Source organism: Accipiter gentilis, chromosome 10, assembly GCF_929443795.1.
Source record: "Accipiter gentilis chromosome 10, bAccGen1.1, whole genome shotgun sequence".
Taxonomy (NCBI): domain Eukaryota; kingdom Metazoa; phylum Chordata; class Aves; order Accipitriformes; family Accipitridae; genus Astur; species Astur gentilis.
Genome location: NC_064889.1, coordinates 30,856,938 through 30,871,753, shown reverse-complemented (window position 1 = coordinate 30,871,753; position 14,816 = coordinate 30,856,938). Strand labels below are relative to the sequence as shown.

The 14,816-nt window shown below is 41.0% G+C and overlaps 1 protein-coding gene across 1 annotated transcript; it reads left to right on the top strand.

Annotated features, from left to right (window-relative positions):
- Positions 1 to 7,250: 7,250 nt before the first annotated feature.
- FN3KRP (fructosamine 3 kinase related protein) lies at positions 7,251 to 13,546 on the top strand. The gene is made up of 6 exons (XM_049812717.1): positions 7,251 to 7,415; positions 9,723 to 9,874; positions 11,321 to 11,412; positions 11,876 to 11,958; positions 12,327 to 12,449; positions 13,201 to 13,546. The coding sequence occupies exons 1-6, from the start codon at positions 7,275 to 7,277 to the stop codon at positions 13,537 to 13,539; spliced, it is 930 nt and encodes a 309-aa protein (XP_049668674.1). The 5' UTR covers positions 7,251 to 7,274; the 3' UTR covers positions 13,540 to 13,546.
- Positions 13,547 to 14,816: the final 1,270 nt, after the last annotated feature.

The following is a 14,816-nucleotide window of genomic DNA, read 5'->3' as shown; positions in this document are numbered from 1 at the left end:
CCTATTGGGCGGCTCGTTTCCGCCCCCGCCCTCCTCAGCATTCATTGGCGAGCCGAAATGGCAGCCCCGCCCCTCCCCCCGCTTCCACGGGAGCGCCGCAGTCGCCCCTGCATTTGCCTATTGGGGCACCAAAACGCACTAGCTCCGCCCTCCTCGGCTTCCACTGGGGGAGAGCAAACCTCGACCGCCCCCTTCCTCGTGGTGCCAGCGGGACACAGCGGCCCAGTTGCCAGGGGGCTCTAAGGCGGCCATTGGCTCTTCCCTCCATCAATCGCACTTAGTCGCGCCTCGCCGCTGGACGGGGAGGGGTTTGCCTGGAGCCGAGCAGCGAGGCCGCGGGTTCGAGCCCCAGCCTCTCCGACAGGGACCGGGACGGAGCCCTCCAGCCACGACTGCTGCGGGCTTATCTCCCGGGTTTGCAAGAACTACAGGGTATACGGGCAGACAAACGGCCCCAGGACTCAGGTAGGGTCGCAGAGAAATGGTGGTGGGAGGCCTATGCAAAGTAACAGCAGTTTCTGGACAAGGAACATCTCTGGACTTTGCACCAGCACCCGCCCCAAAAGCAGAACCACACAACCGTCCCGCAGAAGGAAAGTCTCACCTTGTAGCTATTGGCCCTGGAAGTCACTCACTCTGCACACCTTCGTCTTGCTTTTAGGATACTCATAGCCGGAAGAGAGACATGTTCTTTTTTCATCATATCCACACCAGTGATGGCTGCCTTTTGCCCTCTTGCTATCCACATTCAAACAGTGCTGCGTATTTATACAAAATGGGGGTGAGACGTGGCTGAGATGTCAGCAAGCCTAAGATTTCCTCCCGGTCCTGTAATCAGTTCGATGATAGAAGCATGTAAAACCAAATGCCTACCCTTATCAATACTGCAAAACATATACTATAATGAAGTACGTAGGGAGCTGAGGGAAAGGGGTTGTCTTTGGAGTAAATGCTCACTCTTCATCTGCCATTAAAATAAATTCAGCAGGCTTCTAAAACAAGGTGCATCACCTCTAACCTCAGGCGTTGGGCCAGTAAGAAAAAACTGCAAGCAACTGAACAAAGGCTTACAGGAAAATGTCACTTCTTAAAGCTTATCCTGATGCATGTTTACTGCTTAAGTTCTACACTAGGCTCTTCATGACCTTCTTGTCATTTGCTTGTAGTACATCTGCCAGCAAATATAATAAAAAAAAAATTCTTTAAGAAAATCTTGTTAACCCTGAGTAATTCCCAAACATGAAGAGAAAAATCTAGTAGCATCAAACTGGTATAAAAACACATTCAAAGATGGACAGAAATGAACATAAAAAATAAAGCTATATGCACAAAGTATCACTCCACATAAAACTGACAACTTCATGAAAGGTCTTTATGTCCTTTTTTTACTGAACCCCACCCCACACCCACGCTTTGCCCAAAGCACATCTAATTCGGAGGAAATAAATACACCATACACATCAGACTTACTCTGCATTACCTGCAGCCAAACATAAGCCTTAAATTGAAAGAGGTATGTCTATACCTTGTATTTCTACTCAAGAAAAACAAAGAAGTCCTTGACTAATAAAGTCTGTTTGTATGGGTATGAGGCAAGGTCAATTTATTGGTCTCTTAAAAAAAAAAAAAAAAGTCTTAACATGCTTATTTCAGGATTGCAAAAAAAAAGATGTAAACTCGTGAATAACTTGTATCATTCCTCAGTAATTTTAATCCAGTGCAAACAGAAGAGTACAAAGTGTCTCATAGCATTTATCCCTGGACATCTAAGCACCATGTTCTCAGTGTCAGACAGGCAATTTTCCCTCTACCATACTCATGCATCCAACAATTTGTACCTCTTTATAATCCAGTCATCACTTTATGGAACCAAAGTTCTGTTGGAGGTGGGATAATAAATTTGCAGCAACAAATTACAGTTTCACAGGCTCCACTGTTTTATTGAAAGTCTACATATAGAAAGACAGAGACATGATCTTCTTCCAGATGCATCATCTGTCAGAGCTTCTATTTCAGTTTTTAATTTGAGATAGGCTAAATGCAGTTGTAGTAGTCATTTGTACTTTTCCTGTGGAAGCAACTTCTAGACAGCTGGAATATGGCCCTGGGCATCAGGAATCTAGTGCTCTAATACCAATTCTAACATAGACTTCCTTTAAGAACTTGGCCAACTTAGTCAAATTCTTTCTGCCTCAGGTTCCCAGACCTATCAAAGCTATTTGCTGCATCTATTACAAAGGAGTGTCATGGGATTTTAACCACAAATTTCAGCGGAGTGCTTTGAGATGCTCTAAGAAAAATGCTGATGTACAAACTAATCATTATATCTTGCTTAACTGAAATTTTGTGTGTTTGATTTTTCCAAAAGTTCACTAAGGAAGAGTGGAGAAAAAACCCAAGCATTTTCATAACAATGAACTTGACAATTAAAGGTCATTTGCCCTTATTTTAAAATTAAAAAATATGAAGAGTTTTTCACTTGTTGAAGAGGTAATGTTTTTCAAATGTCCGTTTTGATGCCATAAATAGCAGAATCCTGGAATGTTTCCACTTTCCTGAGTACTTCCATTTATCTGACACTTACGTGTAATCATGTTTAGAACACAAATCTGTGCCAAGCCCAGGTTTATTTTGAGGGCAGCTCATGGCTATACTTTACACAGAAACCAGTAAGTAAGAATACGCCCACAAATCTTTAACCCATCGCTTGTCTGAGTAATATAAAAGAAAATGCATTTGCTAACCCACCTTCAAGCATTAAGATAACCTGGTTAGGGGCAGCTGAAAGGAGAAATAATGACATGTATATTGCTCTTTTACTGTATCATACAGAACTAGGCTAAAAAAAAAGAGTCAGAGCTGCAAATAATAATAATATCACCTTGATAAAAAAGACTCTCAAACATCTATATTTATGGACACCCTCCCACTTTTTTACCCACACAAAGACCACCATTTCTTATCATTACTACTAAAATGATACAAAAACCCAAACATTCTCCCTGAACTTCTTGTTGATGGGCAGAAATTTGTGAACAACAAAACCTATTGGCAATCTGGCATAGTCTGCATCAAAAAGAGAGGAACATAAAGCCAAACCAGTAAACTCTGGAAAAAAGATCTCTGATTTCTGTTTCTGTAACAAGCAAGAACAAGTCCTCTGGCTTTGGTCACACTTTCATTCAGATTCTGCCCCAAATTATGCCCCTGAAATCACTACAGAAACTGCTGAAAACTAATCCATGAAAGCATTAACTCTGCAAATGAATTGACACACAATGACTGCGATCCCAATGTCTCTGCATAATCGGAACAGTGGCCAGATTCTGCTCCTAAGGTCTATCTCAGTCTGTTATTATGATAACAGAACTTCTCATTCCATTTCCATGTATCTGCTCATACAGCTGACCCGAGGAATTAAAAAAAAAATAAATTTCCCTCTCTTAAGGCGAATTATGTTTAAGGAAAGAGAGAAAAACAAGCAATAACACCAAAACTTGATGAGTGTCTTACAAATCATCTCTTTCCATAATGGAAAGTCCTACATCCTTCCTGATCCACCCTCATGGCCTGTCCATGGAAGTGGGAGAGTAAAAAAGACAAAGAGCCCACAGCACAGTTCTCATACATTCACACAAATAAGAGGCCTGGAGCCTGAAAAGCCCTAATGCATGTTTTCCATTTATATATATAAACCAACCAATAAAAGGCTACACATACCAATTACCTTTTCTCTTCTTGTACTTACTGTCAAGAAGTAAACAGAAATTAGCAGCTGCAGTGCTTTTTTATTCAGGATGTGTATATTAACTGATGACTCACCAAATAATTTGCAGCCCAGCATGCCAGTTGTCTTCTCCTCCACAGAAAGAAACACTATTTTAAACAGAAACTTAACCACTGTGGATCTTGCAGGCAAGTCAGCATGCATCAGAACAACATTGCTGGTGAACCCTAACAGGGCAGAGGAAAAGGGTCGTTCAAATAGCACACTGCAAGCTTTTTAAAATACTCAAATAGGAATAAATGATACATGGGGGAAAAGAGCAGAGGCAAGGAAGAAAGGATTATCACAAAGTCAACCCACACTGCCACGTGGCCTTTTGTGGTACGCACTGCCTTCACACAGCAGGCAAGACCTGCACTGCATGAAGAACTTCAGTATATGGCTAAGCTTTTTTTTGTAGTCCTCTCTAAGTATGCTTGGGGCCTGACTCAATAGTTTATTTCAAATGGAGAACAGTAATCTATGGCACAGAGGCCAAAGATGGCATGCAGCAGGCTTAGTGAGGGCTTGGAGCTGGAACTTGCACTGAAAAGGTTATCTGTGAAGAAGCAGCTCCCAAATCCTGGCTCTCACTGAACTCCAGTGTCTGCAGGAGTTGGGAGCCCATGCCTCCTGCAGACAGATGCTCTGTAGCATCTTTAGGAATGCAATGTCTTGTGGGTCTTGCTGAGTTTCTGCCAGAACACTTAACCTCTCATTTGGAAAGGAAGCTGACAGTTCTTCCTTCAGATTATGTCCACCGTGTAATTAATGAGCCTGACATTACAATTTTGGCCAAACTTCTGTTACATCCTATCTGATCAGATGCAATCAGAAAGAAGTACAACCCAATTAAATTCTAGAGAATTAAGGGCAATTGCTCTTTACTCCTACAGCATTCACTGTGCTGTTCTTTAGCGCAGCTTGACAAACTTCTTTACTGACAGCATGGAATATTCTACTACGACTTAGTATTTGAAGACTGAATCACAGGTTTCATTCTATTTTAACTCCATTACATCTATTTAACAAATTCTGATTGGTTTCTAATTGCTTTGTCAAAAGAAGAAATAAATAAATAAAAAATAATCAGACATAACAGGAATTTTCCAAGAGTTGCAGAATTGTCATTTAATAAAAATGTGGGTTTTGAATTCTTCCTATCTCATAGTTCTTTAAAAACTACAGAAAGAGAAAACAAGTCTCCTTGATCTCAGAATGGACATTAATCCTTTGCTCTCCAAATAAGAAAGTTTGAAGAAAAATCACAGCATTATTTTCCACAGCACCTGCTGCTGACTCCTGGACTCCAAATGGAGAATTAAAGTCTCCCTCAGCATAATCTCAATCATTCTTCATCAACCATTGCAGACATCTGAATCCAACCTTTGCAACATGGGTTTAAGGCTAATTTTACGCAAAAGGACAGAAGAGCCAGTATGTGGCAGAAAACAGACTCCAGCATACAAAAACATATTCTCATTTTTGTTTCCATACTCTTGTAGTAATAATTTATCCCTGGTTCTGAATAAGCCACAGGTTCTTGGGTTTCAGGCCACCACGGTCACATCCACAAGTTGTAACGCCCTCTATAGCCAACACTGTTAAGTGAAATCCCTGCTCTGCTACAAAAAAAGACAAAATACACACCATCCAACCAACCTTCTGCAAGCAAGATTTAGCATGCTCATGACATATTTAGAGTGGCTAAAAGCCCAAGCTGCAGCTATCACGTGTCAGTTAAGGATATTTTAGACTGATAATGAACGTGTGCATCCAAAAAGCACTGTTTCTGTTACAAATCTGCCACACGAATAGTCTTGGTACATGCACTAAAACTGACAAATTAAAGATGTCAAATTTCTCGTGCACAAAATGTGTAGCTCATTGGCTCCTGACTATGTACACCCATCAAGTGCTTTCCAAGCAAGTAAATACATGCTGCACACACACAAGGATTGTGCAGCACACCTCCTAAGTCTAATAGATCTCACAAGGTTTGGATTTGGTGAAAACACAGCACATTGATAATTTGTCCAGGCTCTGTAGAAATAGTCAGAAATGTAGAAGCCTAGCAAAAATATTTATGGCAAGTCTGCCGGGATTGCTGTAAACCCAGAAATCCTGCTAAATTTAATATATCACCTTCTACATGAACAAAGTTCAGATAAAAAAAAAAAAAAAAAGATGAAAGCTGTATAGCAACTCTTGAAAAGGAAAGGTACATAGACTTCTGGAAATAGAGAACCTCCATCCTTTGCTGTTTTGCTGCTCCACAGGAACTATTAGAGGACTCTGAGCTGTAATCTGCCTGCATTAAACCCCCAAAAGAAAGTTTCTAAAGCAAAATCCAATTTAAAATTTGAAAGTATACATTGATAACTCTAAATTAACCTTAATTGCTATTTGCATAAACTACTATATAGAAACAGATGTATATCCGTAGGCATTTAAATTGCATAGGCAGCACAGTAATACTCTTAAAAACCCCAAGTAAGACAGTCAGTACCGTGAATAGGGAGCTAGTCAGGAATAACAAAAGATGAATTAGTGATTGTAACCAGTGAGACCACAGACATTTAAGAAAACAGTAGAAAATTAAAGTACACAACCTTGTACTAACAAGGAAATAAATAAAAGATCAGTAGGAACTCTGCCAGCTTCTGCACTTAGAAATTTGTATTTTAAATAAGAAGTTACTTGCTAAATATGTAACAAATTCTGATGGGAAAGAACATATTTATTTACTTCGGACCTACACTGGCCAGTACCCAATAACAGCAAGATGTTGAGCATGTACCTTTACAATGCCCAGAAAGCGAATTAAATCCAAATATTTAAAAATTACTATCCAGTGCCTTTGTTATATATATCGCTCTACTGCAACATCTTTTCCATGACGTGGGCATCCTCTGCATCTACAGGAGGAAAGAAGTCACCACACACCCAAGGGAAATGAGTTCAAACAAAAGCATATTTACAGGCTCCCTGCAGTACAAAACACATTCCAGCAGAACCGGGATTTTGGCTGGCATTATTGAGCATCCTGCCCAACCCCACCGGGCCGAGGGACTCTCCCCGGTGCGGCTGCCCGGGTACAGCAGTGGGAGGCAATGCGGAGAAGAAGCCCCTTCGCCTCCTCCGGAGCCGCAAGCGCCTCACTCCCCCGAGGCCCTGAGGCCAGGCCGCGGCAGCCCGGCAGCCCAGCACCCCACCCCTCTCCGTCTCGTCTCTGAGAAGCGATTTTACGCTTCTCCCTCCCCCACACGGGAATAAGCGACTCCCTACGGGGCGCTCCCCGGCGCCTGCAACCAAGGTCTCGCCCTTGGCCAGTCCCTATCGCCAGCTGTACCCACAGCAGCACGCAGACCACCAGCCAAGCTCTCCCCCTCCGCCTCTGCCGCCGCCGCCATTTTGCCAGTCCCGCCTGCCCGCGCCCCGTTAGCTGCGCCGCGCAGGCGCAGCCGCCTCGCGCAGGCGCAGTGCCGCGTTGGCCCCAGCAGGCAGCATGGAGGACGCGCTGAGGCGGGAGCTGGGCACCGCGGTGCTCCGGCCGACCGGGCACTCGGGGGGCGGCTGCATCAGCCAGGGCCAGAGCTACGACACGGACCGCGGCCGGGTGTACGTGAAGAGCAACTCCAAGGCGGAGGTGTGGGGGGGGTAGGGGTCGAGGGTGGAGTGCGTGTGGCGGGCCCCGGGGTGGGTCGGGGAGAGGAGGCAGCTGTGAGGGTGGTCGTGCTGAGGAGATGGGAGGCGGGTTGGCTTCAGCCGGTCCCGGCCTCTTCTTGATGGAGTGAGGTTTGCCAGCTGGCCTCAGGCAGTAAAATTTCGACTGCCGGTGTCAGGGAGGTGGCCTGCTGCCGGGGTTAGAGGTCGGGTTTGTATGGCAGCGTCTACCCTGTGAGGCTCTGGCTGGCAGCTGCTGTGGGTCTGGGGCCCGGTTTGTGGCGGGGGTGCCCGGGGATGGGGAGGCTGCGGTGGGGGTAGGCACTGGGATGGGAAGCAGCATTTGTGGTGGGATGCTGTTGCGGTATCAGTATTATTTGTCTAGGGCATGGAGTGCAATGGTACGCTGTTGTCAGTTATGGCTGGGGTAATGGTGGTATCACTGTGGCTGCATATGCTGTGAAAGTGTCTGGAGCAACCTAGAAGGTATAAAATTATCTACTGAGGGTATGCCTCTTTCTTTGTTGTAATGAAACCAGTAATTCCCTGCACACAAGAAGGAGCTTTTCTCAATAAATGATATTTTCCACAATTGTTGTTCAAGATTTTCTGCTTTGTTCTTTCAGTAACTGATACCAGCTACTGTAGAAAGTAGATCTCTGCATTTGATAGAGATAAGTATAAATGCAGCATACCTGTATGGCATCCTTATTTGCAAAAGCAGAGATCAGGTGCAATTTACTTTAAAGGTACTCTATGCATGTGTCTGTCAAATAATAGCTTCAGTGGAAGAATTGAAGTCAGAACTTGTATTTGTCTTTAATAGCAACCAAATGTACACAACTATATCTATTCCAAATTTGTCTGCGCTTTCTGATCCTATCAGGCAGCTGGATGTATGCACTGAGGTGGTAACATGGGAAAATATGGAAAGGTTATCCTGCTTTACATTAGACTGAAAGTAGTATGAATTGATAGCAACATAGCCTTCTACTTAGGCCTTTGTTTAATGTGTATTTAAGTATACAATCCAGCTAGCTAGAAGATAGGGCTTAGAAAAAAAGATCTGGATAGATTTTTCTATTCAGTAATCATTTAATTTTCTATGCTTTTGTGTGTGTGTGTGTATTCTGAGTGCTGATTAAAGCAAACTTTGCCAAACTGTATTATAATGCTGTGCTGTGTGTGCAGCAGTGGGTGTATATCAGCAGCTCCTTTAGAAAACACTGTGGGTTTTACTCTATTAAAGTTAACAGCTGACTTTAACCTAATATGGTGCTTTAGAGATACGGAATTTACGATTACCTCTGAACAAAGCTATAGCTCAGTAATCGAGCAGTTCTTCATTCCTGATCTCCCGTAGACTTTGGAATTTTTAGTCAGTGTGTATTGCAAATTGTCCTTTGACCATGTTTCTTGTATCGGTACTAAAGGGCTAGTATTCTGTTTCTGTTTTATTGATTATGTTTCCTTGCTTTTGCTTTTAGCAGATACCATAGGTTTCCCAAATACCCTTTCCTGCAATCTCTGCCTAACTATTCTAGAGTAGCATTTTTTTAATGTGGCTAGTGTTACTGATGTCAGTGGAGCAACTGAAGAGAACAGATTTTACTCAATATGGACAACAGTTTTAGAAATAGGCCCTAAATTCAGAATATCATCAAAGCAAAAGCAGTTGGTAGTGGCTTGGGTTCTAAGGGCTTCTGTGTGCAAGTGTGGTAAGGGGCATTTGGCTGCTACCATTGATATTCTCCTCCCCCCCCCCCCCCCACCATGAGGCAAAAGAAACAGGCCAGGAAAAATCATTCTGTGACTGCCAATTAGTTATTTTGAAGATCGGCTCTATTACTAAGCAGTCTGTGTTAAGGAAGTCATGAAGACTATGAATGTCAGCACCATTCATCTAGTCTCTCAACTGATGATGTATATTGCACATAGCTTTCTAGACATTTGCTCCATAATCCATTAATAAAATATTGCTTACATTTTACATATATGCAGTTTGCACTCCTTCAGTTGTAAACAGACTTTCTAAGTTATTTTTACAATTACAGAGAATGCTAGAACCTAAGTCACTTCCACAAAGTTGGTTTATGAAGTGAAATTTCTGTAATTGTAAAATTACTGTCAAGTCTGGTGGTGTGGATCTATCTGTATCTTGTATGTGCAGCAACCACTTGCTTCCATGTTTTTATTTAACATTTACAGCCTTCATTGGTTTTGTGAAAGAGCTTTGTTTACCTGGAACTGGTGATCATAGAGACTAATGCTTTTCTTTAATATTTGACAGGCTAGAAGAATGTTTGAGGGAGAAATGGCAAGTTTGGAAGCCATCTTGAAAACGCAGACGGTAAAAGTGCCTAAACCCATTAAAGTTATAGACCTGCCTGGGGGCAATACTCTGTTTGTGATGGAACATTTGGAAATGAGAGGCTTAAACAGGTAAAACACAGTACTATCCTTGCTTCCTTTAGCCAGAAATTTTGACTATTATGGCAATTAAATCACTTGTTTTCGGAGAGGATTTTTTTTTTTTTTTTTAAAGCAAGTCAAGATACGTTTGGGAAGTTCCACAGCTGAGAACTGTGTAAAATACTTAATAATTCTTCACCTAGCAAATAGGTCATACATCAAGAAGTGAGTGTGGTTTTTCTTTAGTTTTGGGTTTGTTTGGGGTTTTGTAAGTAATTAGTGATTTTTACAGTAAGGTTCCTTTTTACAGTCAGGAGAATTACCTACCTGATCACCTGTTTTGTTTTACCTGTACTTGCCTTTAGTATAAGAACCAATGTTTAATATTGCTAGTCAAGAAATTATGCAGAGGCATTTCCCAAATGAATGCATCCTAATTTCAGTATTTTTACAACCCTCACCTTGATTCTGATAGTTTCAAACTTTTGGCCCTCCTCTGTGGCAAACACTTAAGTAAATTAAGATATGATGAATACTTCTGTCTGGTTCCATTAGGGAGGTGGGCATGACCAATTTCTCATCCCAGTCTCAGAAATTCTGCAGCCAGCTTCAGGTCTTATCCCTCTTCCTGCTCGTCTGCAGAATTTCTAAATCATGAAGAGCCCCCAGTGAGCTCCAAGAGAAAGAGGAGAAATCCTGTTGTGTTTGGGCCGATTGAGATGAAAAGTGTGCAAATGCAACATTTGGCATACAAATTTCAGGGGATAGCTACAATCTGTGTTAACAGGAACAAAATGAAGAAATAACTTTGCCTTAAATGACAGTGCCTTGAGAACAGGGAAAGATGTGAGAGGTCGAAGACAGGAAGAGGAATATACTTTTGTTAACATGGGAGGCAGCTAGCTGTAAGAGTTGTTTGTAATTACTGCAAGAGTTTCTGAACTGTGTAGAAGATAAGCTTTTATTAAAAATAGATAAATAAATAAACCCCACCTGACTCTTCCATCTTCTAGGCCTTTTAGAGAGGAAAAGCCAAAGACAGAGAGGCAGAGATATAAGGAAGAGGATGAGTCTTGTTTGGCTCTATTTCCCAAACACAATTTGCCAAAAAAAAAAAAAAGGCATAACATGTTGTTATGCCTTTCTTACAGATACCATACTGAAAATTCACGTAGAAGTGGTATCACACAGAAATTAGAGTTGATGGTTTCTCATTGTTATTAAATTTATGATTGCTGCTCACTTTTACTTTTAATAGTGTTGTCAGAAACAACTGTGTAAGTACATCTTGTTCTACGTTAATACATAATCTTTATAGAAAGAGGAGGTGTTTATAACAGGAATATTTTGAAAATGTACTTTGTTAGAGATGCAGAACTTCATTTACTTGCTTGATAAATCTTTTCAATTAATTCCTGGAATACCAAGAACTGGATTCATTCATGTGTCGTTGCTAAGAATGCTTTTGTTTCTTAGACATTCAGCAAAGCTTGGAACACAACTGGCTGATCTCCACCTTCATAACCAGCAACTGGGAGAGAAGCTGAAGAAAGAAGAAAGCACAGTTGGTACTGTACACAGCTGTTTGCATATTTAACCTAGTTAATAATAATCTACAAAATGGTTAAAATAGCTTTTGTTATTTCAGGATAAGTTTGTCTTCTACTAAAGATACTATGAAAGTAGATTTGGACAAAACCCCCAGACAGGGTGTCGTCTTTTTGCTTTTGTTTGCTCTGTTTGGATCTCTGTAAGCAAAACATTTATTTGGGACCCTTGGGATCCCAAACCACAGTTTCTGCAAGGACATGGTATCAGAGGAGATATGCTACCTCAGAATATGATTATGACAGTTATAATATAGCTGCTTTACATCAAGCTTTAAACTTGAAACCCAACAGTAACGACCATTGTAACAAAAAGAGTATTAAGGTGCAATTTTGTACCCTTGTATAGTTTTTAAGGTCCGTTTGCAGTGTAGATACTTAGAATCTTGTCATTAGTATTGGATTTTTGTCTTTGGTTTGAAAGGTAAAGGTCAAGGGCAAATGGAAGTCCAGTTTGTGGATCAATTTGGCTTTCATACAGTTACCTGCTGTGGCTATCTTCCACAGGTAGGTTGTACTTAAGTTTATCTTATTTTCCCTTCAGTGACACAAAGGGCTAAAATTATCATAATGGAAATTAATTTATTTCTGTGGAGCCTGCTAAGGAAAGTAGTGCTTTGGACAGCACTTCCAGCTGCATTGGACATTCATAGCTCTTCGATTCTTGGGTTTTATCGCTTGGAGAAAACTTATTCCCCTGATTTTAAGATAATTTAAGATTAATTTTAAGATAATACTCTATTAAGCGGTAGCATTTGCTGTCCTGGATGGTATCAGCAAAAAGGCTGTATAATCCTCCAGAGTTTTATTTGAAAAAGAAGAAAATTTGTCTTTTGCATGTTGCAGAACTGACATCTGCAATCCTGTGCCTTCAGGTGAATGACTGGCAGAATGACTGGGTGACTTTCTTTGCCAAGCAAAGAATCCAGCCTCAGATGGACATGATCGAAAAGAATTCAGGAGACAGGGAAGCAAGAGAACTTTGGGCACAACTTCAGGTAGGAGAAGTTCTCTTGGTTCTCATTGTAGTGATAGCTAGGTATCAGTTGTTTAGATTTTCTTTTCATAAAACAAAGTTCCTGTTTGTTGGTATGCTCCAGGTTCTCTTGGTAAGAGACTCCAGCTTTTAGGGATTAAAATGCCCTTTATTCTAAGGTATAATGGCTTTTGCCGCATCACCCCATGCTAATATTCCAAAGTGAATGTGTGTCAAATAGCACTTTGCCTTCCTGTTTGGGAAATACTAGATCAAGTTCACATTTCTCATTCCCTGTAACATGGTCATGATGAGAAATGTATATAAGCAGTACTGTTCTGCACATTATCTATTCATTTAAGGTTTGTATCTGATTAAGTGCTGCAGTATTAGCTATTTGGGTACTACTTTGTAGAAATCTCTTCAAGGTTGGTGAGAGATCCCTGAGTCTTCTAATGAAGTGCGTGGTTGTTATGTTATTAAAACTGGTCAATGTTGCAGCACTGAATGCAGTCTTACTTTTTTTATTTTCTTGCTAAAAGACATTTGGATGACTATTCTTCAGTTACTGGCTTTTATGAAAAATAGAAATCCTCTTGATTTTCTCAGCATCTTTGTTCACTAGGTCCTATGCTGTTTCAAGGTTTTTGTTTGTTTTTTTTAACTAGCTTTTAAGAAGTTTCAATTCATGCTCTGCATGTATGCAGATAAAACTCTACAATCATTCACCTTAAAATGTAGTAGTTACATGTCTTGCTTTTTTCCCCCTGCAGCTGAAGATACCCAGTTTGTTCTGTGACGTAGAAATTGTTCCTGCTCTCCTGCATGGAGATCTCTGGGGAGGAAATGTAGCTGAGGATGATTCTGGTCCAATTATCTTCGATCCTGCTTCTTTCTACGGCCATTCAGAGTATGAGCTTGCAATAGCTGGGATGTTTGGTGGCTTCAGCAGTTCTTTTTACTCTGCTTATCACAGTAAAATCCCCAAAGCTGCAGGGTTTGAGAAACGCCTAAAGCTTTATCAGCTTTTTCACTACATGAACCATTGGAACCATTTTGGTACAGTGTACAGAGGGTCTTCTCTAAACATTATGAGAAACCTTATAAAGTGACTTGCTGCTTAAGCAGAATACTTCCTATGTTGCTTGGAAAACCCCATACTTGGCGGTGCAACTACAGCAGTAGTAATGTTAAAAAAAAGCTACAAGACCCTTGACCTTGTTGCACAGTTAAAGACCTAGAATCAGTGAGTCCTGCTGAATACCAAGTGTAACACAGTCATCCCTTTTTAGGATAGTTGGGAGTAACTTTTATGAGGGAAGTATCTAAGGAAGGAATTTATTCAGTTGCACAAAAGATCTGTCACTGTCAAGAAAGCATTGTATGCTTGAGACTAGGCAAGGTAATACAAATCAAGCATTCACGTGTAAATGATTTGGAAGAAGTTCTTTCTTAGGGACCAGTTGTGCTTCAGAGTAGAGAAATACCAGGGTTTGCATTTGCACCCTAATGGAAGACATTAGAGAAGTGTTTGTGAAATGGAAAACTGCTTTTCTCAGTTACTGAGGAGATGGCTAAAAAAGTTGCTCATTGTTTTTTGCTGTTGCCCCCCACCTTTACAATAGATTGCTCAGACTCTTTCAGCTCTTCATGTCCAGTTATGTGCATGAGAACAATGTTAACAAAATATTTTGAAAGTCAACAAGAAAATTATATAATGGGAACTGTGAAAAATTATTTCGACTTGTTATTCATTATGCTAATGTGATTCTATTGGATGAAGACTGCTTCCTGTTCTGTTACAGAGCTGTGTGAAAATGCTTATAATTTTTTCTGGCCTGTGCATTTTGGTGCCTCATGGCATTCTTGTAGGCTGTTCTGGGCTTGCCAGTCAGTGGGCTCTTATCTACAGCAGTTTTGTTTTCACCAGAACTAGTGTGCTCTTCTCTTTCGGATTACGCTTTTGTCCAATAGTGTGCATTCTTTTCAGGTAAGACACTTTACATGTACACATCCTGTGAAGATATACTCTCTCATTAATACAATCAGAGGATGTACTTTTTGACCGTTATCATTGCCGATAGGATAATGCCATCTGGTCATGGTACAGGCTTCACATAAATTTTCTGTAGTTTAGACTACAGGTGCCATAAGCTAACATTTTTCTTCAGTCCCCACTAAGCGCACTTTGTAGCTCCTGGGATAAGAGGCATGAAACCAAAGGAAGTTAAAATGTAACTCACAAAACAGCAGCTCTACATGACTGTCAGAAGTTCTTTAAGGATGGCTTTGCAGAGTAGCTATTTTTTGTATCTGCAAGATGGTAATACTAAAATTGTACTCTTTTTGATGTAGGCTGGTAATGGTATTTCATTGCAAGCGAACCAGG